The sequence below is a fragment of the Trematomus bernacchii genome, unplaced genomic scaffold, assembly GCF_902827165.1.
Source record: "Trematomus bernacchii unplaced genomic scaffold, fTreBer1.1, whole genome shotgun sequence".
NCBI lineage: Eukaryota > Metazoa > Chordata > Actinopteri > Perciformes > Nototheniidae > Trematomus > Trematomus bernacchii.
The window spans coordinates 5,869,342-5,895,907 of NW_022987513.1; the positions used below are offsets into that span (position 1 = coordinate 5,869,342).

Below are 26,566 nucleotides of genomic sequence, written 5' to 3' on the forward strand. Positions count from 1 at the left end.
CCTCCTCCCTTGCTTTTGTGGCTCTTATAAAGCCCGGCTCTGCCCCCGAGGGCCAAATGGTCTCCCTTAATGGATGGCAGTATGGAGCACTAACCTGATGCTAAAATGGGTCAGATTATGGTGATTGGATTCATCCCTGCTGCCTGTGAGTTAACTTGACGGTTTCTCTATCCGTGTCATCTTGATGAATAACCAGCTAGTGGCCTGAAGCAGGTGGGGGGGGGGGGCCTTGAATGTCTCACAGAAGCCCCTCAGGCTCCCCTTGCTTTCTGCGACGCCTGCTCCCAACTGATTAGATAAGACGGTTGCGCGGCAGAGATCTTCACTTAGACAAGCCAACTGCTGCTCCCAAATACTACAGAGTCATCTTCATACAGGATATTTAGGATGCTGACACACACACACACACACACACACTTTGCACAAAATAACGAGACACTTGTTCGTTTGGGAGCAATAAGCTTTATTTTACGCACATGAAAAGATGTCACTGTCTTGTTCCTGGAGGTCCTGATGACATTGAGCGAGGGCCGTATAACCCTTACCCTAACTGAAACTCAGTAATGGTAACGGTTTGACGGCCCCCCCCAGAGCAGGCAGTTAGGAGCCAGTGTGCGCTGATTGAGCCGCTGGGGGAATGAAAACCCTGGATAGTACATCATCTATACTGTAGTGTCTCTTTAATAAACTTACAGTATAAGATGATATCCTGTCCGGGGCACAAGACATAACAACCAGCAGAGGGATCCTGACGGGGGTCTGCGGGGCAAAGGGAGGGGGTCATTAGGGAGGCAGTGAAGGTCAACCAATGAAATGTTAATTATATGCTAAAAATGCTATTTAAAAAAAGGCATGTATGCAAAGTGAATATTAATGTCATTAAAAAGAATCCTTAATTAAAAAGGCTGGGATTTAGTTGTATAAATGAATTATGTGATTATTGTTTTGATTTTCAAACAAATACAACTGCAGGTATACAACAAATGAATAAGATGAAGAAATAAAATAATTATTTAAAAATGTAAAAAAATAAGTAAACAATGTTTACTATTTGTTTTTATATTAAAGTAATAAACCAACAAAAAATATGTAATTTTAAAAAGATCCTTAGTTACAAAGGCTGGGATTTTGTTGTATAAATGAATTATGTAATGTTGGTTTTAATTTTAAAACAAATACAACTATAGGTATACAACAAATAAATAAGATAAAGAAATAAAATAATTACTTAAAACTGTAAAAAAAATAAACAATTTTTGACTATTTACATTAAAGTAATAAACCAACAACAAATGATATCCTATGTTGGCAAAATAAATTTTAAAAAACATCTTAAATGCTACACAGCCTCCCTGTCACCTGCTGCAGGGCCCCCGGCTGCGTGAGGCCCCAGCGAACCCCCCCCCCCACTCACCTCCCATGCAGGGTTCCATCTCTCATGTTCCGCTGACACTTCCCTTCACGTGCTCATGTTTTATGGCCTCTGTCCCGTCCCCGGCTCCTCACTGCTCTGCCTGCCGGGCCCCGACACTTAAAGGCTCCCGGCTCATTAGCATACCGTGAGGACATCTGGGGGGAACAGACAGAACGTGAGGGGTGGGGGGGGGACTTTCTCTTATCTGGTCCTAACCTGACCGCCCACACCCTCATTACAACCGCAGAAAAACACCACAGTGTCAATTTTATTTTTCAGTAAATATACTTTTATTAAAAATGAGGAGCAGGAATCGTTGATTAACACCTTTCTTTCATTTATTGATATCATAATAAAAAGTTAATTTACCATTTTCAATAATTATAGTCAATTATAGTGTCCTTTTATACCAAAGTTGGCTTTATACATAAAGCCGTTTAACAGCATCATATATGCTTTCCTTGAAAATTATATTTCTTATATTTTCCCAAATATTTTTAAAGTCCAAACCCCATTACAGAAATATAAAGTATTTAAAATCAAGGGATCATATGAATTTTGTAATTATTTCAAAATACGTATCATTATCTCTTAGGGCGATATTTCTTTATTCATTATTTTTGTATTATCGTATATAGTCTACTCATACATTTCAACATTTTAAAAGTATAATAAATACTAGAAATATCATTTTAGATTCACACCAGATTCTCAGAAACAGGTTTATAATTTGTTTTTATATATTTACAAATACATACACAAAATGTACTCTTTTGAAAGGATATTTTTTTGGAGCCCTCTTTACCATTGTCTGAAAAGTATTTAATTAAAACAATATTACATTCATACACTAGATGACCTGCTCCTAATACTAATATTCATTTGACCCGGTCTGATGAAAGCACCCAGCAGTATGTGAGTTTCTTCATCGTGTATTTAAAAGGATTAGAGCTTTATCTCCCGGTGTGGTGATACATCTTGAAGTCCTCTGAATCTCGTGGCCCTGGGATTTATGCGTGATGGATTCATGCATTGGAATTTAATGCTGCGATGTGTCAGCTGATGTCATGTTATCTGACTTATTAAACTGTTTTGCATGCGCTCAGCTAGATCCCAGGATATGAAGAGCTGAGATGTGTTTTTTATTAGATATGTCACAGGGACACCGCATGTCAAATTCTCAGCATCAAATGATGTCCTGACTGTGAAGCGGTGCAGTTTGTCTTGAATCCCTGACAGTTTGTCCCTTAAATAACAGACTGTCTTTGAGAAGAAATACGTCTTCAGGAGGGCTGGGCTCTCTGAAGTCATCTTTCACAATAAAACACATTGACTATACAGTTAAGAAAGTGGTCAAATAATATAAAGATAACACAAAAGTACATTTTATATTCTAATAATAAAGGTGTACCCTTGCACCTGAGCTGTTTTACCTTCTTCTTTTAAACAGCAGTGAAACCAAACTAAGAAAACTGAAATACTATAAAGATCCACAACACCATGAGTCAGAAGCAGATACATAAAACAAAAATAATTATAATTGTCAGTTATTTCTCAGTGTTGGTTAAAAGAAAGTGTCATAAAGAACCACAGATATAGGAAACAACATTATGAATCAGAGACAGTCGTGTTTTATCTATTTGAAATGATCATGGCTGTTTGTCGCATTATACAGTTTAAACTGCTTTTTTGGAATTGTTTTCTTGTAATTCAACACACTATGTTATGTATGATTGAATGATTCACACAACATCTGCTCTGATCGCTTTCAAGTCTTAAAATGTGGTTAGAAAAAAACATATGGCAAATATCTATAACAGTGACATTTTGGAACATATGAAAAATCTAACTTTTCATATTTGGAGTTCTGATAACAGCTTGTAAATATCACAAAATAATGGCTGCTCCCTGACTCGCCACAATTGAAGAATGGGTAGATAATGTTAATAACATATACAAAATGGAAAAAATGACTCAATAGATTTACTAAGTCATGGTCCGAATGGGTTTCCTGTATCTGCCAGACACGGTCACATTTCATAGAGTTAACAAACTGCTGATGAGCTGATATACAGTTCTACCATCAAAATAAAATGGTGCTCGGTCTTCTCAAAAATATTGAGATGTGTTGTTTGTTTGACTGTAATAACACCTGCAGGATTGTCCCTCACTATGTTGATTACTGCACATCCCTTGTTATTGTATAAAGGTCATGAAAATGGTATGAGATGCAAAAAACAGGGATAAAGGGAAGGGGAGGGTTTCAATGTATACTGTTCCGTTCTTGCAAACCTTCAATACTCCCTGCCATTGCAAGTATATATTATTGTAACTGGTAAAATGTTCTCAACTATCTTCTAACTAAAGAATTGCAACAAAAAAATTAAAATCTAAATAGATGATGATCAGAAATGTTGAAAATATGAGGTAAAACGCTACCATTGCATGTTGTCTACACATGTCTTTTACACTGCATATAAGTGTATGTATTTTATATTCAATTGGTTTCGTTCATGTAAAATACTTGCACCTAGCAGATTCTGAAGATATTTTCATTTGGTACTATATTTCGTAATATTTTTATGAAATAAAATACTAATACAAGGCTGACCCTTTAAGGTCAGCTCCATTCATCACAGTTAGTGTAAAGACTGTCTTATATTGCTTATGTGAGTAACTGCTGTGTTTGTAGATATGTTCTTTAGGACAGTCCGAGATAGGCGGGACAGGGCAGTTACCATGGTAACCCACTCCCTAGTTGGGCTGTGGGTGTGAGCCCTCCTGCAGGCGCAGATAAAGATGGAGGTGGGACTATCTGGGTGGTTTGTCTGTTTATCTGCTGCACAAACGCTCCACACATCTCCACTGTGCGCTCAGATAAGAGTTTCATTCTGCAGCACGTGTGTCTCAGGCAGGAAGCCGCTCTGATGCAACAGTTTAATATCAAACAACTGCTGCCGTTTGGTGAAGGGGAGAGAGCTTTTCTTAAACAATTAAATGTAATCTTGATGCCATTACATCATGTAGTGTGTGTTCTCCATCCTCCATGTGGCCTCCACATGTTTCCAGCTGTGTCACTGTTACATATGTTTTTATACTGCCTCCTTCCATAACAGTACATCATAATGTACTTGTTGATTTATTTTCTGTAATAATAGTTTGAACCTGCAAAAGTAGCAAACTAATGTTGTAAATAAATGTAGTAAAGTAAAAAGTCAAATATTTGCTGCCAAAATGTAGTGAAGTAGAAGTATAAAGTAGCATAAAATAGAAATACTCAAGTAAAGTATGTGAACCTCATAAATGTACTTAAGAACAGTACTTGAGTAAATGTACTTAGTTACTTTCCAACACTGCATGACAGAGGTATAAAACGTATCTATGTGAATATTTATTTTTTAAACAAGATAAGTGTTTTATGTCTAACTGTGGGATCTTGCATGCAGTACTTTTACCTGTAACAGAGTTATTTTACATTATTGTATGGGTATTTGTATTTCTTTCACCCAGGAAGATAAGTTGCCTCTTCAAAGAAAGTAAGTGTATGATAATGGAAACATGTAGGCATTGTGCACCAGTGAACAACATGTGTACAGACCAAATCAAATTCTCAATGATGTTTTTTCAAGGCATGATTACCTTGTGATCAGTTCTATGACTTCATTTATCATTACAATTCTTATTTGTAATAAAGTAGTGAACCTGGTATTTGTTATGGTTGATATTTCTTAGCAGCAGTAGTGTTTGGGGTCCTGTTAGTATTTGTGATGACTGCCCTCTGCAGGATGAATATGAACTGTCTTTAGGAGGGTTGCTGACCCTCAGTTTGTCACTATTTTATGTCCAATAAGAGCCAGACAGCGAGTCAACCAGGAAGTGGTATAACGTTTATTATAGGGCAAAACGGCAAAACACACACATAGTAACATGAACACGTGCTTGAAATGCCATGCTGGATCAGTTCTCCAAAAGGCCAGTGGAACATGAGAAGCCACAATATCATTTTAACAGAGATGATTTACAGACGACAGACGGACGTGTGTCAGATGAAGAGTTAAGGCGTAGGTCTTTTAGGGTTTGGTCTTTCACCACATCCTCCTCTAAAATGCCACTCGGCAACAGAAATTTGACTATTCTGATTAGATAAAGAAATTATAAATGTTGGCACACGATATAATGGCCAAAACATTATCTGGTAAATACTAAATGTATATGTATCATCTAACTAGATACATATCTGTGTTCCTTTGTACATTTGCAGTACAGAATGTTGAAAAGTACATAAAACAGAAAGGTAGAAACAGCTGAACATCATATATGCATAATACATACGTTTGTTTTTACAGTAAATTCACAATAGAATATCCCATTACAAATCTACAGTTTATGATAAATAGCGAACAAACTGCTCATTTAAGTATGAATGACCTCTTCATTATTTAACAAAAGCACTGTGTACAGAAACAAAAATGTACTTTCTTAATGAAATAAGCGTTACATATAATGATAAAGTTGTTAATTTGGATGCTTTAACCTTTGCCCAACAAACACAGTTTTTAATAAACTAAAATATATAAAGACAAAATGGGAGTGGCCACTCAGAATGTCAGACTTTCTGCATGACTTCCCATACATGTATTAAAAAATAAAGATGACAATATGTTTATTACCTATATTGAAGCAGGTTATAAAATGATATTTTGCTGTAAACGTCTGGCTGCAGTTTGGAAATGGGACAGTATGATCAGGTGATCTTGGTCAGGTTTATGGATATTAGATCCTGCTTATCGCTTGCTAAAAGCTAATAGCTAATAGAAATGACGGTACAGAGTTTACACACCGACACTTTAATATTATAATATCTACGGTAAGCCAGGCAGCGTTTTACCAACATTTACAGCAGGGAAAGTAGTTGCAGAAACACATGAGAACCAGGCAGAGTTCAAAAACAGACATGTTCTCAGACCAAACAAGCCACAAGCCTCATGTTTATTCACAGAAAATGAAGAAAATGGCGTGACTATAATAACTTTTAAACCGTCAGTGGCAAAACAAAACATAACAAATTGTCACAGATTCTGTCAAGTGGTTCATCATCATTCATGATGTGATTAATCAGAAGCAAAACACGTAAAAAAAAAAAGGTTAGCCTTATTTACTTGCAAGCTGATTGAAAGATGGCACAAATAAAATGCAGTGTGATATAAAAAATAAAAGGTTAAAACGTACAGGCAGCAACAACTGGCTCACTAATCCTGAGACTCTCCTGCCATCTAGAGGTGGAAACTGGGTGCACACTGTGCTTCGAGTGATGATGAAACACTGAAACATTTAGGCATTTCACAATTTAGCATTAAAATTATTGTAACAGACTATATGGAGGAATTAGATTAACCTTATTAGAAAGGGAAAAAAGTTTAATTTGCAAAAAATTTCCATTACCCTGTCTGCTCGACATTACATTTACCAAACTGCCCGAGCACAAACCCCATTAGCGTGTTTACTGATCACATGCTTATCTTCCAACTTCATGACACTTAAGTCAGATAAGCGACACAGAGGCAACATAGAGGCGAGGGGTCACTGTTTAGAGTTACAAAACGTGACATTCGGGGAAACTACAAAATAAAATGATTTAAAGCTCAGACTCCAGGGTCATGTCTTAAGGCTAGTCTTCTCTAAGTATGGCTTTGTGTTAAATCTGTATACAAATACGCGAAAGTAGACAGTAGTTAGTAAAAGCAGATGTTATGAGAACAGGGAGCAATATTAAAACATCATATAACACAGTGATATACTCTGATATAAACCCAACTAAAGCCAAACCACCGTCCTAAGGTTTGGGCACTTGAGTGGTGAACAGGCACTGTACATCGGAAAGAGGAGACGGGCAACATGACGCAAGGTAAGAATTATCATACAAGTGATCCAAATATGACTGCAAAAATATTACAATCACAGTGGGTGGAGATCTAGCGACCATTAAATGTAAGAGGTTTGGTAATCCATCAATTCTCTCTGTGTAAGAGTTAATTATCTAGAAAAAATACTAGTTTTAAAAGCAAAAGAGGGAATTAAAGCTGCCTATTCCACAGCGGGCTCAGTCTACTACTAGCTAATTCACTGAATGAGGATGAAAACATCCGACTGGGAAGTAGAGCACTCCAAGAAGACAATATTCAGATTTGGCCTTAAAGTTGTGGACTCTTTCTTTCACCTACTACTGAAACTGTGGATTTTCTCCTTGTTAAAATAATGTTTAAATCCACCACATTGAAAGTGGGTCAAGTCACATCCATGTCTCCTTTAAAAGCATCTGTTTCGGAGGACTTGTAGGACTGAACAGGATTGCAGCATATAATCCTAGCTATCTAGTGCAGTGTGATAATAATCAACATGTCTAAAAACTAAAATCAAAAACAAAAGAAGATACATAGTCTGGTCCTATAGAAGTTAAGGCCCCAGCTTTTTGTTGTATTCTTTAGAAAATTAATAACCTCTTAAAAATATTTAAAAAAAACTCTTGGTTGGTGTCAAGTGTTTCTGGTCAAAAGGCAGTTGCATAAGGGGTCAGAGGCTGACAAAACTCTTTTCATGCTTGAGGCAGATAAATGTCAGAAGGTTGGGAGTCTCTGGCCTGATTCCTCAGATGGCGGTTTGGCTCTGCGGGTTCATCAACTTCTGCAGCATCGGGATCTGTGGGAACAGAGGACGGGGGGGGAAAGAGGAGTAAATAAAAAGGCCTTATAATGCCAAACAAGACAAAGTGGAACCAGAAATGCAGAAGAGCTGGAGCATTTAAAGTGTATGGGCACAATAAGTGATCAGACACTGACTTATTGAAAACTCAATTAGAACATTTGAGTGCAAGGAGCAAGAACAAGGTCTCAAGGATTGTTAAAGGGGCCGTATTACGCTCATTTTCAGGTTCATATTTGTATTTGTTATGCCTCTACTGTGACATGTTTACATGCTTTAATGTCAAAAGGTCTTTATCCCCCTCAAACTGCCTGTGCTAAAGCTCCTCTTTTCACCCTCTGTCTGAAACCAGAGCCCTTTCTGCTCTGATTGGTTAGCTGGCTGGCTCGTTTGTGATTGGTACACCGATTAAGAGATGTCCCACTCCTTAGCCTATCACGTACAATGTGTTGAAGCACTAACCAATTGAAGTGCCTGTTTTACATAGTAATGTAATTGTGTTACGTAAATAAAATAAGGAGTCCAATGGAGGCGTTTCAAGAGGGGGGGAGAAAACTCGCACTGGATGCAACACAGGGATTTTAGCCTTTGCAGACCATTCACATGCACAAAAGCCTATATAAACACACTACAGGAGAGGACAAACGCTAATTCCCTCTCAGCTGTTGTAATTATGTTTTATTCTACAATATATTCTCTTAAATATTTAGACTGACAACATTTTCATGGCTGCTTTTTATTCCTTTTTGTTGTTGAAGAAGAATAACCGCTGCCATTTTCCAGCAATCATAAGACAGTCGTAGAGCTGCCACTGGAGATAAAAGGTCTGATGATATGGAGTAGTGTCTCACCTTAGTCAGATCCACCCCGGTGAGGGCGTTGACGGAGACGGGGAGTTCAGCTAACAGCCGGTTCAGCTCTCCGGTCACACGGCTGCCCTCTCCACTCAGGATGACAATCTCGCCGGTCCTAGCAAGCGGCGCAGCCACCGCACTGGCAATCTGGTAAAACACAAGAGCATCTGTTACTTCACTGACAAAACACTCCTCATATTACCATACATGACAGGAATTGACATGAACATATTTATTCTTTATTCACAAAAACACGTGGGAGCTTTGTCCAGTTTTCTCCTCGCCAATATGTGACTGAAATATTTGTACCCAAGTCATCAGGCCTTACCAGTGAAATGCTTTTAAAAAACACCATGTTGAGAAAGTGTGGGAGAATAGCATTACCCTAAATGTGAAAAATAAATACTAGCATCTGTAAGGCGGAAGGGTTACTTGATTTTTAATAAGCCAGGCATGTTAGGGCAACATAAGAAAATGTAGGTTTTGGAAGTATTAACTATTGGCAGAGTTTTTCTCTTCACATGGACTTATTTTTACATAAGGACATGACAACTGCACTATGTTTAATGCAGTTGATTTATAATGTAATACTATTTCAATAATTCTGGCTCCTATACCATGTCAATAATACATTTGTAGCCAAAACACAGACAGTCAGACACTTAAGGACAGAAATGTCCCCATTAAATACACCATTTTGATCTACCGCCGGGATCATTACATCATGCGTTTTATTATATAAGGCTTTCAATTTGGATCCCTGGCTTCAAACATTTTTTTTAAATATTTTTGTCCAGATTGAGCCATCTGTTCATGTATTTCCCTTTAGGGCAATTACAAGCTATAACTGTGAAAAGATAACTATAAAACAATGGCATTATTTCAACTAATGCGCAATTAAAGGAATAATATTCTGAACATTTCGGAAACATTGATGTGTTTGTCCTTTTGATCATAGTATGGCTGAAGATAGACAGAAAAGAGGAGAAAGGGGGAGAACATGCAGTGAAGGGATAAGGATTCGGTCTTAGTGCATAGGGCACTCTCTAAAAGCTAGTGACATCAAGGCAAATTACTATAAAGGGATGCACAATGGTTAATCAACCAACTATGATTATGTCTGAAAGAATGTGTTTAATTGTTAGCATTCACAAGGGAAAAAAGCTTTTTTAAGAACACCGACGACTTTGGTGCCAAACCTCTGGTGCTGAAGACGTTGGGTAAACAGACCAATAAACCAGACTTCCCAGATGTTTTTACACCAGTGGAGTTAAACTGAATATCACCCACCATGGGCAGAGCCTCCAGCACCAGGGCTGTCTTGGCAGCCTCTCCGTACTGCTGGTAGGCTTCAGCCTTCAGCTTCATCCTCAAAGCCTCCGCCTTTCCAATGACTTCAATGGAAGAGGCCTCTGCTTCACCGATGAGGCGGATCTTGTCGGCCTCTGCCTGCGCCGTCAGCACCGCCTTTATCCTGGGGTTAGGGATGGAGAAGGACTGTTAGTGTTTACTGTCAGCAGTCAGTCAAGTACAGGTCAAACTCAATTTCAAATAGACTTTGGCCCAGTCATACTGCTTTGCTTATTGTGCTGAAACAGCATCACAAAACCTGAGTAACCTAAACATGTAGATATTGTGTAGCATTGTTAGAAAGCATTTTTGAATCTTCTGTTCAAAATGTTGGTATAGGGGCTGTAGCTTTAATGGCCAATATAATTTCCTTTCTATTTGTAACCGTTTTAAACTAATTTGATTGGTTTTCAGGATAAGGGAGATTAAGAAAGCAAAAGCCGGCTGAGAATTTCATGATTCAGTTGCATGATTGTGTGCCATTAAATCCAAATAGGGTCCTCAAATGCAGTAGATCCAGCATGTGTTGTAGCTACATTGTTTCTCTTGTTTTGAGTAACTGTGGTCAAATAAATGCCAACAACTTAACTGCAAAATTAGTCTGGTGGCTTTGAGAGTATAGATAAGTACTTCAGTTAAAGGTGGGGTAGGTCATTTTGGAGAAACCAGCTCGAGATCGCTAGAATTTGAAAATACACAACCGGAAAAAATCTGCCACTTCCTTATAGAGCCCCTCCTCCAACACACGAACATGACCAATGAGGGCACGAGATAAGTTTGTGCACAGATGGAAGGCTGACAGGCAGGTAGGCCATCCAGTTATTTTAGCCGGGCCGGCTAAAATGATTGGTCGTGCTTTTTACAGTATTACGGCTTCCACAGATGACATTTTTTAATGGATTTTTTGTCAAAGCACTTAAGATATTCATTGCTATCGGGATGTTAAGAGCATTCCATGGAATATAACAAAAAGTGTATCTCGAGCCGGTTTCTCAAACTTACCTACCCCACCTTTAAAAGTGCTTCAGTTCCTACTCAGATATGTCTCTTTGACTAAAATACATTAAATATAGTGTACTCTTAAACTAGGAGCGAAAGTTTTTTAAAAGGGGCTCAAATCTATTTTTGCTGATGCCCCCGTTTACAGCGTGTAGTGCTTAATGTTCTGTGAAACTCCTTCCTGTTTATTCACACTGAAGTTTGTGCCATCAGCCATCTACTGTTGCTAATACAATGACTATGGATAACTACCTGATATAACCCAACTTCAATACATTCGTACTATCCCTTTAAATGATAAGGAGTGTATGCACTGTGGAAGAGAACCTGTGTGGGAGCCACTCACTTGCGTCCCTCAGCCAGCTGCTGCACCTTGTAAGCCTCGGCCTCTGCGGGTCTCTTCACCGTGGCGGTGAGCTCCTTTTCCGTGCGGGTGATCTCCTTATCCTCGATGATGATCTGCTTCTTCCTCTGCACCACCTCGATTTCAATCTCCTCCAGACGGATCTTCTGCTGCTCCTTGGCCGCCTGCAGCTCGTACGCCAGCTGAGCCTCTGCTTTCTAAAGGGACCGAAGGTTTTACATCAATACTTACATATAACTCACAACATTTGGCAAAACAAATCTAAACCATATAACTCTTTACCTTCGTGTTCACTTCCTGATTGAAGGACGCTTTCTGCATTTCTAGCTCTCGTTTGGAGTCGGCCATCTTTGTGTCGGCTAAGAACTTGACATCCATCATTTCTCTCTTGCACTCGGCTTCCTGTAAGAGACACATAATGAGATGGAGATGGATTAGGAGGAGTTTGTTGGTTTGATAGCTATTAGCTAATAGCTATCAAGAGAATGGAAGTTTTTGTAATGGCTTTGTGGCTTTAATTTAATCTGAAAGCTCCTCTTACCCTGATGCCAGCGTCTCTCTCTGCCTCTGCCACTCCGATGTCTGCATCCCTCTGTACTGCGGCTGTCTGCGTTTTGCCCAGTGAACTCAGGTAGTCCACTTTATCATACACATCCTGTGAGGAACATATATGGGAGTGGTTAAATACTTCTCAAATTACAAGCAGAGGCTGAATAGATGAAAGCAAAGTGAATTGATGTGTTTCACCTTGATGGTGAAGCTGAGGATCTCGATTCCCATGCGGCCGACATCCGGTGATGCCACCTCTCGCACCAGAGAAGCAAACTTATCTCTGTCCTGGTAAATCTGCTCAACAGTGAGGGTACCTGAGGGATGGAAACGCCAGTTAGTGCCTTCCCTTTCATAGTTTCACAGCAGAGATGGACGTATATTTACACAAGATCTGTACTTATCTACAATTGTGTGTTACTTTTCCTGGGTCTTTTCTTTTGATGCCACTTCTACTTTATTTCTATTCAACTACATTTTTACAGATCAAGAATTGTGTACAGAAAATGTACAGTGTTTTACTATAACAGAAACTTTTTGGCCAAATGTCCTTTTTCATTTAGTTTGAAGTCAAAATTGTTGGATAACAAAACCTCCCTGAAGGTGTCACTGGATATTTGTGATGGATGTTCTCCCTTATTTCAGAACATCTACAAACCAAAACAATTGATCAATTAATGGAGAAATAATCAGTGGATGAATCCATAGTTTAAACTGGTAACTTAATTTAACAAAGTACCTGTTTTTACATGAATGCATGACTAATAATAATCTAATGATATACAAAATAGTATGATGATCACATGGGGCATTTTTTTGCATTGAGTACTTTTACTGTACTTTCAATACTTTAAGTACATTTTCTTGATTAAACTAACATACTTTTACTCAAGTAACATTTTTCAATGCATTACTTTTATGCAAATTTAGCACATTGACAAACGTATAATGTCATGTGACATTGTCCTCATTTTTATCTTATATATATCCTTTATTTAACCAGGTAAAAGACTCATTGAGATTACATGACATGTTAGACGCTTTTATCCAAAGCGACTTACATACTCAATACTGTCAGCAATCCCCACAGGAGCAATTTGGGGTGAAGTGTCTTGCCCAGGGACACAACGACATGCTGACTGCAGTGGGACTCAAACTTACTATCCTCTGATTCGAAGATCAGCGCATTAACCCACTGCGCCACATTATTAAAATCTCTTTTCCAAGAGTGAGCTGGCCAAAAGTGAGCTGGCCAAGAAGGGCAGCATGAACGAAGTTACAACAGATAAAACACAGACAAGACAGGCAGACAAATACAGCTGTAAAACACAAATAAAATGGCACATTAGCCAGTCAATATGCGAAATAAAACAAACTATTAAAAACCATTAGAAACTGGCAACATTTAAAACGATTTTTGGATATACGAGCACTCACATCTACCAATGGTGTCGGGTTCTCTGTCCTTTAAGATGGACCTGAATTCCCCCATAGTGATTAAATCTTCTACCCAGTTGGGCTACAGTTCATGACAGCTTTTACACTTCATAGTTCAAACACCTGCTAGTCTGACCCTGAGGAAGTTATACATTATCCACTTCCAACAGTGATTTATTTAAATAAACTAAAGCAACAGCCTGCCATTGTGATGATTATGATGTTTGTCTTCAGTGCTATTCTGTCTCCTTGGGTTCAAGCTGATCAAATTGACCTTGCCGCTCTATAATACCACACCTGTCAACACTCATTGTGAGTTCAAGTCAAGCCCAGGGCTAACAGCCAAACCAGGAACTAAAGCTACCTTTTGGTGCATTTTCCCCCACAACCAACTTTCCGGTGAAACTGCGTCACACTGTGACCCCAGCCATTTACAATCTTTGCCTTGCGAAATGTGTTAATTATGTCTTTCATTGGTGGTTTACATGTTTTGGCACTCTTGTAGGAGAGAAATCCTTAAAATGTGGGATTTTAGCCTTTGCAGTCCATTTACATGCATAAAAGCCTATGTGCCACACTACAGCAACATGAAAACCCCCAAAAGCATAATAGGGCCTCTTTAAGATGAGACTAAGAAAATCGATATATATACATTGTCCGCATTTGTTGGAAAAACTAAATATTAAACAGTGAGAAATCACTACGGAGAGACTACCCACCAAGGATGGCACGCAGGTGACCCTCGAGGGTCTGCAGGATCACACTCTTGATCTCCACCACTGACTTCCCCAGGAACTGTTCGCAGGCGTAACCCAGCAGCTCGTTCTCTGTCATCACTTTCACCTGGTGTCAACGAGGACAAAGAGTCAGCTGAACACACATCCACAAACACCAGTACAAATACAGACAACATCATGTGGGTGTGGCACTCGTGAGAACATGACATGTACTAGCTTTGTGGTGTCATCTTATAATCTCTATCTGTCGAATCAATAAACACTTATCATTCTTTATAACTCTTATACTGTCAGTAGTGTGTGGAAAACAAGTACACAAATAAAGCATGACATGACAAAAATCTTACACAGCCTGTAATGCATTAGAGCAATGGATGGATGCATAGAGGCCTTTTTTTGTGTGTAAAAGTGCATCAAATTGGGTCATGCATCCTTGCTATTGACTTGGCTGTGTATTGATGAACCGATGTAATTCTGATCTATACACTGACACAGGAAAAAGCACTAAATAAACAGCCCTGGGTGGCAGGTGCTGGGATGGAGGCCTGCATACAGGGATGATCACATTATTTCCGTTACAACTCCAGTGCAAAGTTCTTCTCAAATTAGGGTTGTAACGGTTTTACAGCAACATCATAAATAGTTGTATTGTAGGCTCAATGTGTGTGTCTTCACTTTAACAGTAGAGACATATGGTCTAATGCTCTTGATAAATGATAGATGTATGTGTAACCAATAGCAGAAGATGCAGACAATTTGACCCTCAATGCCGTTATGACGAGGCTCATGATAACAGACAAAGGCATGTACTTATAAATGAAATCACTTCTCTAAAAATGGCACGATGCAAGTGGACTTTCTGTGACCGGATAATTACCCTGAAACCAACATCTAAATGCCAATCGAGTTATTACTGTATTTCTCTATTACATCTTAATAACAGGATCATTTACAGGAAATGCCATCAGTGGGATCCTTTACAATAAATTAAACAAAAGAAAAATCAATTGCATGAGGTTTACAATATAAAAGGACATTCAGTGATAACAGAAGTCACGTATACAGGCAGGAAAGGAACAAAATGGTGTAAGACAGGAGGTTTTGGGTCATATTGTACTCCACTGGAACTGGAAGAAAAGAGAGTGAGCTGGGTCCTTAGGCGAGAGGTCTGCACATGGTTTTTGTTTTTGCAACATGCACTCATAACAGGAATGAGGGCAACACAAAGTCAGTGAAGATGGACGTCATTCCAAGGAAACACATGTCTGAAAACAGAAAAGGGCTGCAGGCCAGCCAGCCGCACACAAACTAACACACACACACACACACAAGCTCAGACACACAGCAGGGGGAGCCGTGCCACAGCCAAGACTGGTGTGCAACAGGAATCTCTTCCATTTAACCCCTGACCGTATCCCCCCCCTTCCTATTCCCCTCGTGACACCACCCTTCCTCCTGCCTTCTCCTAACGCACAGCTCATTCAAGATACAAAAACTTAAAATAAAAGTACAGGAAATGTATACAAAAATAATGGCGTCTACACTCCTGACAACTACTCCCTCAACGTTTTTTTCCTTTTCCTTTTTGTGTATTAAAAAAGTGAATTCTCTTTTTGGGTCATCTACAATTGACAGGATTTTAGAAAGACAGAAATGCTACCAAAATTGTGAAGCAAAACATGATTATAGTGCAAGAGTGTAATTGATATCCACCTAACATAGTTCAAACTAAATTCTTAATTAACTTTCAAGTTCATTCTACTTTGTGTCTCTTTCTTAATCAAATACAGCACGTGTCTCTTTAACTTTACAACCACACACACTGCTCCTGTTGCCATGGGAGACACACACCCCATGTCTTTGGTCTAGGTTGGACCAATCAAACGACGGGCCTCTCTGTGAAGTAAACTGTGTGAGAGTGAAGGGCTGTTCAGCTCCCTACAGTGGGCTCATTGTCAGCAGGCATGCAGGACAACACAGAGGAGAGGAACACTGGCATGAGTGTGGTCAAAATACAGAACGGATAACGAGACACCAACTTCTTTCAGAGACAAAAGGAAATACTAGCATGCCAGACAAAAAAAGGGAAATGAATATGAGCGCAAGATCATTCGCAAACAGAAATGCAGAAAATAGTGTGTACATTATGTTTTTCAGTAGAAAATTCACCATCAAAATATTTCACTTTTTATGTATGTTAGTAGCTCAAACACTTTAACTGATTTAGGAAATGACTCAAGGGACAACAGTCCCACCGTAGAAATATTTAAAGTAAAGGTTTTGTCCTTGAACTACTTAAGCATTTAATAATTACTTTCTATATCTTATCTACTTTCTGCTGATGTGATGGAAAATTACATAGGGTCAAGATGTGAAGGACAATTCATTAGAGTGCTTTAAGTGCTTTTTTTTCCAACAGTTAATATAATAATTACTGTGATAAATGCAATGACGTACTATTTAATTACATTTTCGAATCCAATTCCTCAGTAATAGAATGGCGATTCTTTAAAATGTTGGTGCCGCAAAGGATTGTGAGATATCTTAATTTCCTTTTCTTCGGTAAAGAATGGTCCTGTCCTATGCCAATGGAGGTAGGCATTTCAATTTTGAAAATCTTTGTAATAATATATGCTTTAAATAAAGGATATAATTTGTCACGTATCTAGTGTCCATTACTTTATGCTGCTCACTTTTATTGTGTATTATGTGTGGAGTATATAAAATCAAGTTTTATTTTTTAAAGGTGGAATTTTCTCACATCTCAGGTTGAAAAACAACAAAAAAGGTTTTGGCACTGAACAGGATCAAACAAACACAGCAGACACAATGAAAACAAAAGATTCAGGTTGATATTAAAATGCACATCAGGCTCTACACAGACCCCTTTCTCCTGCCACACTAGGACCAGGTTCAGACTGAATATATCCCGCTAGGGGGCTGACCAAATACTAAACCAGGAAGCCTGGTTTGAAGGCTTTTTACTCGGTGCTAGGGTCACTCTGAATGCAGGCTTAGTCAGGTGAGTTAATGCTAGGTGTATTATGCCCAAATATGAGGGTAAATCATGCAGACAACAATTTGACTCAAACTGTATTTTGCTTAGTGTCATTAGGCCCGTGTCCAAATAGCACTTTTTATTTGTTTTGTTTCTATGAAAATGCTATCTCAACAACGCATCACCTCTGTTATATGACAGACTGGCATTGCCCAATTGGATTTTCTCTGTTTTGCAACTAAATATTTGTTTGACGTTGTTTTTTTACTTTGAGGAGCAACCAGAAGATGCTTGTTTTTATGAATGAGCTTCAACGTTCAATCTGACAGCCATAGAGCGAGGAAGTTAACCTGCGTACAGCGATAACAGTACAACTCTCATGCGGCAGCAACAGTCGGTGTCTACCTGGCCAATCCGCTCAAAGAAATTATATTTTCAGTCTTTGTTATGGTAGGTTCTGTATGAAACATACTGTCCAACCAAGAGAGTCCTCTGTTTTCTACAGTGACGACACTGGCACTTTTCTGAAATATTTTTAACTTGAAGTGCTTGAGGAAAATGGCGTTGCCAAAAAAAAAAGGGAAAAAACCCTGGGTGCACACTGGCACTCAGAAAAAGTCGCCACATGGACACAGGGCTTTAGTCAAAGATAGAAGTGTGCCTCTAAACTTGAGCCCTCTGTATTTATAAAACACCTGTGTTGTGATTATGGGGTGATGCCAGAGAAAGGGAGGTATGGGGTGGGGGATGTGTGGGTTAGTGGAGTCTGAACTGGTATTCCCAGAAAAGTGTAGTGATTTACCTGAGCCACCCCAGTGACAGTAAGAGCTACACCCTCCGCTGTCTCTACATCCTCACACTTGGGCTGCAGGGTCATAATCTCAAGCGTTATCCTGTTGAAGAATGTGGAAAAATAAAAAAAATAAAAATTGACATGTTCGGAGGGAAAGCAAAATGAAGGGAAGGGCCAGAACACAAGGAAAAAAACAGGACAAAGTGAAACCATTCACCCAAGGACTCCAGACCACCGACAACGGAGATAAATGAGATGCCATTGTCAATTCAAAATGTGAAGGATTTAAATTGTCATATTTTTCAGCTTTATTCCAAATTTGGATTTAAGATTGGATTGATCAAATTCTCTTTTTTTTGGCCATTTTTATAGCATTCATTTATTGACCCCGTTGCCAAATGTGACTCAGAGTTCAGCTTTATTGGCACAACCCAAATAAGTGACAGCTGACTGTGTCCCCTCCCCTGCAGAAGAAAAAAGCAATGAAGATGAGAGAAGCAAACACATAGTTAGCTTGTTAGTTGAACCTTTTTCCTGAGTCTTCCTTTGGCCGCGAGCACCAGCAGCCACTGCTTTTTTTTATGTTGAAATGCATTACCTGAGCCACCCCTGTCACATCCAAGGGAACACCCTCCGAGGTTTCGATATTCTCACAGCGACAGAGGATGGTCATAACCTCCAGAGACATTCTACGCAGGCAGGCAGGCAGGCAGGCGGGAATAGCAGAGGCAAAACAGTAAGTTGGACAACAGCTGTTAGGAATGTAAGTAACCAAGGTCAAGAGAGGGGGGAGGAGGGAGAGGGTGAAGGACGACCTCCTGTTTTGCCGGTTTTAGCCCTGAAAGTCTTTTTCATGTGTGCCGCTGACACCTCATAGAAAATCTTCAGAGCTACAACACAGCTTCTCTTGTTTCTCTCTGTTAGTAACTGTTCCTATCAACTGGGACAAAGAGCGAGATCCACTTATGAGAACTTGTGTTTAAAGGATTATTTAGTCAAGAGATATTTGTACGAAGATTACACAAGTCCTCTGAAAACAATCCTTATCGTTTCTTTTATAATTCAGCCCCTAGTTTTGCTGCTATAGGCTTAGACTGTCGGGGGACACCTTACTTCTTCCTTCTCTCTGTCTGTACCTGTGTACTCTCATGTTCCGAATAACCCAGCTTCCTCCAAATTTCTTTTTGGTGTCTATCTACGCTGGGATCCTGAGTCCTGGATCCTCTATCCTGAGTCCTGGATCCTCTATCCTGAGTCCTGATCTGAGTCCTGGATTTCGAGTCGTGGCTGAACCTGTCACTGCGGTCCTGCCTGACCCTCATCATACTACTTCCCTGATGGCTCCCACAGGATTGTTGACATCCTCGTGGATTCATCTTCTTATTATAGACACATGCATTTGGTCTACCTATGCTGTAAATGTATTATCTCTTTGATTTACACACGGCATCTATTGCACGTCTGTCCGTCCTGGGAGAGGGATCCCTCCTCTGTTGCTCTCCCTGAGGTTTCTCCCATTTTTCCCCTTTACACTGTGGGGTTTCTCTGGAAGTGTTTCCTTGTACGATGTGAGGGTCTAAGGACAGAGGGTGTCGTATTGTCATACTGATATTCTGTACAAACTGTGAAGTCCACTGAGACAAATGTAACATTTGTGATATTGGGCTATATAAATAAACATTGATTGATTGATTGATTGATCTTTCACTTCAGTACTTGTGAGTTTAATTGTGTACGTGATATTATGTTTCACAGCTGTTTTTTTTAAAAACAAATACTGACTCATTGTCAGAGTCAAAGACATTGGAGCTAAGAAGAGGAGAGTCTCTGGTTAACAGCTCCGCATGCGCCTCCCACTTCTTTCCAGGAGAATTGGATCAATGAGTCACAGGCCTGGACATTAAATTGATTACTGCATCATGAGCGGGAAGACACACAGCCTTCCCCCCGGTGTTTTTATAAAGCTGTCCTTATGCACACACACAGGGCTTTTAGCTGAAGTGGCCAGCCCTCTCGGTTTCTAAAATCCAACATGTGCAATGTTGACTAAATTGCAGAATAGAATAATGCGAGAGAGACAGCCGGTCTCTAAATGGGGATTTTTAAATCCAGCCATGCATCAACTCTATTTTATCGTCTACCATTAAGTTTCCTAGCAACGGAACACAAAGTGAGACACTTAATGGGAAATGGTTAACCTGAAGGAGACACGCTTGGGTTTAGACGAGGTGAGATCGACACCAGGCAAAGCAAAGCAGGTTAGCAAGAAGAAACAAAGAGACAAGCAGACCCCCAGACATAATACATAGATTACAAACAGGAGCTCCAGAGACAAGCAATATTATCAAATTCATCAGGAAAACTGTAGGCTATCTTTTCACAGATGGTACAACTATATCAGGGGCTGTTACGCCACATGAAAGCGCATTATCTGCCGTTTCATTGCAATAAAGCAACTTCACTGACATTCAATCAGCAACTTTAAACAGTGCCACAACTCTGAGATCTCACAGGAATAAATGGGGACATTTATAAGTGGTTTTAAACTTGACTTTGTCTTAAAAATCACAAAAAACTGTCTGCAAGTCTATCTCCTTCTTTGAACTTTTGGTCTCCGTTTGAGTGTGGGAATTAGTTAGTTAGTTCTGTAAACATTATGTTTTTAACTTTCCCTGAACTGGCCATTATGTACCATCTGTTTATCTTTCCAGTGTTTTTCTCACAAGCTGGATTGTTGGAGCTGCTTTTAAAATCAACATACAGCGTTGAGCTCTTTAGTTTGTTTGCACATTTAGTAAACAATGTTTTAATTCTGAGGCCTCAGTTTACCATAAATAATGTGTCTAATCTCCACTGAACTGTGTAAGATCAGGAAAGTCTTAATGAAAAATATATTTTTTTCAGGGTATCTGCAGAGACCAACTTAAAATACTGACATTTTAGGGTGTATTTTCAAGATTGAAAACACAAAGTAGTAAAAATGTGTTGTTTTCCAAGGATTTTATTGTCAACAAACTGCATAAAAATAAATATTTTACAGTAATTGTGTTGAACTATGATAATCGCTATGATGAACATGTCATCAAGTGCATCCATGTTAAATGTTATTGCTAGTTGTCCAGATATCTCCCTTAATTGATTGAAACCCTTAGAACACTCAAAAGCAGGGTAAGAATATGAAGAAAATATTAATTGGTAAGGGACATACATTGTTATTGTTTTTGATAAAGCATATTAAAGCAATATTTAGGCATGGCAGGAGTTTTAAAATCTGGATAAGAAAGAATATTCTTTCAGACGTGTGAACCTGTTGTGAGGACCTGCAGATACCCTGTTCTAAAGAGCTTTCTGGCTGATCTTGTGAGCACTGCGCCACTTAAGACTGAATTGCTCTCAAAGGACATTTAAGCATTTTGGAGCCAGAGCGGAGAGGCCTTACCTCTGGATGTCAGAGATGAGCCACCAGGCCCAAGCCCAGCCTCCCACCACATATGTCTTATGGTCTGAGCCACAGCAGCCACCTAGGAACAACAGAGAGGAAATGGACGTCACATGGTTATAAAAATCAACACGGGAAAAGAAGAAAACAGGAGTAGCTTCAATTAATAAATGTCAGAATAAAAAGGGATGGAGTGAAATACAGTAGGCCAGAGAGTTGATTGATGTTTACTTCACACTTTTAAAAAGCAACTATAAATGATGTTTTGCACTTGTATTGAAAAGAACTGCGTGCACACAGCTTGGATAATAGCTGGGTTACAGCAGGCAAAATAGTAGATAACAGACTAGTTGTAACAAATGGATGGCTGGCAGATGTAACGAAGACACAATACAAACTTATTTCCAAGGCCAAGACAATTCAAAGAGTCAAACAAGATGCCTGGCTATCGGCTAAAACCTTTTTATACAGGTATAATATCATCGGTTAACAGTCAAAATAAAACAACTAGATTGACATTTTTGGACATTCATAATATTCTGTGCACTCAAGTTAATTTAACAACTAGAAATGATGTCTGCATATACAAAAAACATTCGTATTCATACAGTTTATTCGAAGGAATAGATTTATATGCAACTGTAGCATAGAGCTATTGAGAAATGCATATCAGACAGTGACCTAGTTAACATATTCTGCAAGTGCTTCTTAGGAAGTTGATCATGTGCTGTTCAGTCATAAAATCAAACCACCCTCACTCTTCCAACCACAGTGACCACATCGTTTCTCCTGTTATACTGGGAGCAGGCCCCTCCTCTCCGATTTCCGGTGCTGTCAGTCTTTTGATTCGACACTACTCTCCCACTCAATCACTGGTATGTTTCTGTTATCTACTGTGTAACAATACCTTTCTCTCCAGCCTGGCAAGAGAGATGTATAACACGTGTGCTGGTGTTGTCCATATCATGGGCCTACAAAAGGGTGTGATCTGAGTTACTGCAGGGAGAACGCCAAGATAATGTTTGATCACAGTAAAATGAAGTCAACATTTTATTATCAATACTAAAAATTGCAGCATTTTGTAAAAGAAATTACATTACATTTACACAGCACTTGTTATAGTCTAACTTTTTTTGCAGAAACATCCCTATTCATGCTTTCATGTGCTAATACTAGGGTAACAAAGGTTCAGAAAATTATCCAAGCGAAGTACATTATTGCACAATTTCAATATAATAAAGTGTACTTGTTAATAGTAAACTTATGTGGTAGATAATACACAGAAAAAAGCAGTACTGGGTCTTACTGCATGATTTGGTTAAAGTATGTAAAGTGAATGGATAACGTCCTCTTATGATGTGGTAAAATGTTTGTTTTTACCTGCATGTGACATGGTAAATACATGTCATTTGTTTTATTAAATAACCCCTATATTTTCATTTTATTCCAGTTATTTCCAGTCAAATTCAAGATAGTTTGTTACTCTCCAAAGACAGGACTGTAGGAAAAAGAGTAACAATATCTTGTTGTGACAGTTAGGCCATTTTCCAGATGTAGATGTAAAGAAAGAGTCTCAGTCAGACTCCGGCCACAGTCTGATAAATTAATCTGGAGACTTTAGTGTGACATTCCCAGCTGTCACATGTTAACTGACAGACCCATGAGGGGAGGAGCTGGACTATCTTTACTGACACATACTCCCCCGACAACCAAACATTACAGCAAGACATGTTGACCCACATCTCTCACTCACACGCTGCTGATGTGTTTTAACATTTCCATCAACAGGGTTTCTATTAAAAGACTTGTTTGAGGGTCCTTCTGTGAAATGTCATGTCTATAAGGATAAATCTCAATCTCAATCTATCACAGAAAATATTCTCCTGGTGTGTGACTGAAGAATATTCCACAGGAAACGGGAGCATTCCAATCCAATCCAACTTTATTTATATAGCACTTTAAAACCTCCAGACCAAAGTGCTGTACAGAGAGACACATAAAATATAAAATCACACAGCTCAGCTCACAAAACATTAAATAAATAAATCAATTTAAAATAAAAGATACAAACACAAAACAAACCAGAATAAACGTAACAATTACAAAATAAAATGTGCAGAGCAGGAAAAGGGACACAGACTACTTGGAATACTAAGCGATATTCTTACCCTAAACTCATAATGACGACCGATTGAGCTAGTCTGTCTTTATGTTGCAACAGGTCTCTTGGTCTTGCCTGAAACTATTTAATATCAGAGAACAAGAGGTGCTTAAATATATAAGTACTGACTTTTAAAACGAATATGTCATACTTTATTTGTATTTGTACCAGAGCCTCACCACGAGTAGAAAGTCTAGCATAAAAATCTATGTTTGGACATGCTCTTTGACAACTTAATCTAACTCATACAATTTACAAATATTGTTTTAATTAAAGGGATCTGGGCGCAAGAGGATTCTACCATGTAAACCCACCTGACTCCTGCCAAATGCCATGGCCAACTAAAATGGTCACAAGCTGAGGTCCTATAGAAAATGCTTGGAGCAACACACCATAATAATCCCTGCCTACCAGCGGCATATCTGAGATTCCTGAGTGCCTTGGTTGAGGGGGCAAGGATCTATCTATGTGAATTAATGAGATGTAACGCACGCTAAAAAAAATCCATTCACCTGGACTCTAATTTCCATGATGCAGAGTTCTGATGAAGTAATAAAAACATTATTCACAACATGCAAATGAGCAGGGTTATTTCTCATTTTTACAGTTGTGCTTTGGCAAACCGCGTGATTTCCTTTCACATTTGTGGAATTACTGGAATCAGGATGTACAACTCACGCCCACTTGCCTCTGCTCCCAATCTGAGTTCCTCTATAACTGACATGCTCTTAAATTTGTTCACAATGGAAAATCCCAATGCTGTTTTTTATTTGTTTGTTAATCACAACTTTAAGACATGAAAACTGCACTAACAGATCAGTTGCAGCCACCTGGAAATGTTTTATCCAAGACACTGCCAATACTACATTTTGATCCAAGGAAAGATTTTCTAAAAGAGGCAAAGCTCAGTATTTCCTAAAAGTCTTAGGTTCACCAGGGATCTATATCAGATCAATGGAGAATGCAGCAACAAATAGCTTTCATTTTTCTATGATTTGGGAGCTTAACAATGAATTACACACTTAATCACATTGTTCTTATCCGCTGATTTGACTATCTGATTATAGTTCCTTCCAACATTGTAGATCATTTTTAATAAAAGAAAATCCAATATCAATCTGGGGTACCAAAACTTGGACACAAAGGGGGGCCCTTGCCTCTGTGTTTTTAAAAGGGCGGTGGGGGGGGGGGGGGGGGCATGAGATTAAGAATGTTCTTATGTGACCTGTTTCAGGTCTGAGAAACATCAGCTGATGGTGTGTTTCCATTTTAATTGAATTATTTTAGCTGTATTCCTTCTGCGCCACAGAGCAAAAAGTGCCTACCTCACCACTGAAGAAAATCAAGACATTTAAATAACCTCATCTGTACAGCTTCTCCCTTGCCAGCCATATAATGACAAAATCACAAGAAAATATCGAAATTAAAAGCAGTTTCATGAGGAAATAGTGGGCAAGAAACAAACAAAAAACCCACATCCAATCTAATCCACTACGCACTAATTTGCAGAGACAACACTTGAACACGCATTACAGCAAAGGCAGGATAAACAAGATAAATAAAGCATAGTAAACTGGTAGTAGAATTACTATGAGAGAAAAACGGAATCAAACGGAGAAGAAACTCATAAACGTGTGTACGATATAGCGGATAACACGAAGCCCAAATACGACATATTTGTCCATTTGTTACACACAGTAAACACTGGGGGAAAAACTAGCATTTCTTATTACGGTGCAGACCTTTAACTGCTAAAGTACGTTATGTGGTCTTTTTTTTCACACGCAATGTTAGCTTCTTACATGCTGTTAAATAAAGGTTGTAAGAGGGTTTTTTTTAATTATTTGCAAGGATCTTCATTCGAATAAAGCATTTCATCACGCCTGGCAGGAAGAGCCCATGCTAGGAGCTACACATCGTTAAAAAAATGTTAATGTTACCTGAAACCACAAGGGCCTCGTTTGGTCCAACGGTGTGGCAGTTTCCCATTTTATCGACAGAAAAAGACGTGTATCCGAACCTACTCGAAGCTTACTATACTAATTTCACTTATAAACACTGTTTTCCCCGTTTTTTTCCACGAACTCCCAATTATCGATGATTTTTTTTTCAACTGGCGAGTTGTGCAATGATTGCGCCAAGTCGACCGTGATAAGACCTAACGTTTCCGGTTTGGACTTCAAAATAAAAGTACGTTTAGTGGACACGTTGTTTAAATCTTTTATTTTGAAATTCACACTGCCATACTTTTGTTCTTGTTTAACTGCGTCTTGACACCGCTGATCACACACCCCTCCCCTCTATTCTGCCCCTCCTCCACCGTGAGGGCATACGATACCATAATAATAAAATAGGCGTGGTTGTTTATATATCTTGTTTATATAATGACTCTATAAACAAGAGTCATTATTTGGCTCAAATAGACTTGTGCGTTTGGAAATGTAATGACTAAAGGCAAATAGGAGATGAGGGTTATAAGGTGTGCAAAGAAACATATAGGCTACAGTGTCTTGAAATATCAAACTTTAACACTTCCTTCTTTTTCTAAATAATAAAAAAAAAAAAAGGATATTCAAAGCAATGGGTATTGATTTTCTCCTTATCAAATGAGAGCATTCACAATCACAACCTTTGACCTTTGTTACCAAAATGTTTGACAGGCTACAAACAAGGCGTGGCACACCCTACCCCCCTGAGGGATTCGCTTTTTGTCAACCCTATAATCAGAAAAGACCTGCATGACTACCTTCCAGGGGATTTAAAACTTGAGAG

General features: G+C 38.9%; 1 protein-coding gene and 1 long non-coding RNA gene across 2 annotated transcripts; both read right to left on the reverse strand.

The window, feature by feature from the left end:
• Positions 1 to 442: 442 nt before the first annotated feature.
• LOC117469759 lies at positions 443 to 1,539 on the reverse strand. The gene is made up of 2 exons (XR_004554615.1): positions 1,415 to 1,539; positions 443 to 759 (listed from the first exon to the last, which is right to left on the reverse strand). It is a non-coding gene; the product is annotated as an uncharacterized LOC117469759 (long non-coding RNA).
• A 3,735-nt stretch (positions 1,540 to 5,274) lies between these two features.
• On the reverse strand, positions 5,275 to 25,957 carry LOC117469373 (flotillin-2a). The gene is made up of 11 exons (XM_034113801.1): positions 25,735 to 25,957; positions 21,634 to 21,715; positions 18,204 to 18,294; positions 14,386 to 14,509; positions 12,428 to 12,546; positions 12,222 to 12,335; positions 11,963 to 12,082; positions 11,663 to 11,877; positions 10,258 to 10,441; positions 8,965 to 9,114; positions 5,275 to 8,110 (listed from the first exon to the last, which is right to left on the reverse strand). Exons 1-11 carry the CDS (start codon positions 25,781 to 25,783, stop codon positions 8,060 to 8,062), a joined length of 1,299 nt encoding a protein of 432 aa, XP_033969692.1. The 5' UTR covers positions 25,784 to 25,957; the 3' UTR covers positions 5,275 to 8,059.
• Positions 25,958 to 26,566: the final 609 nt, after the last annotated feature.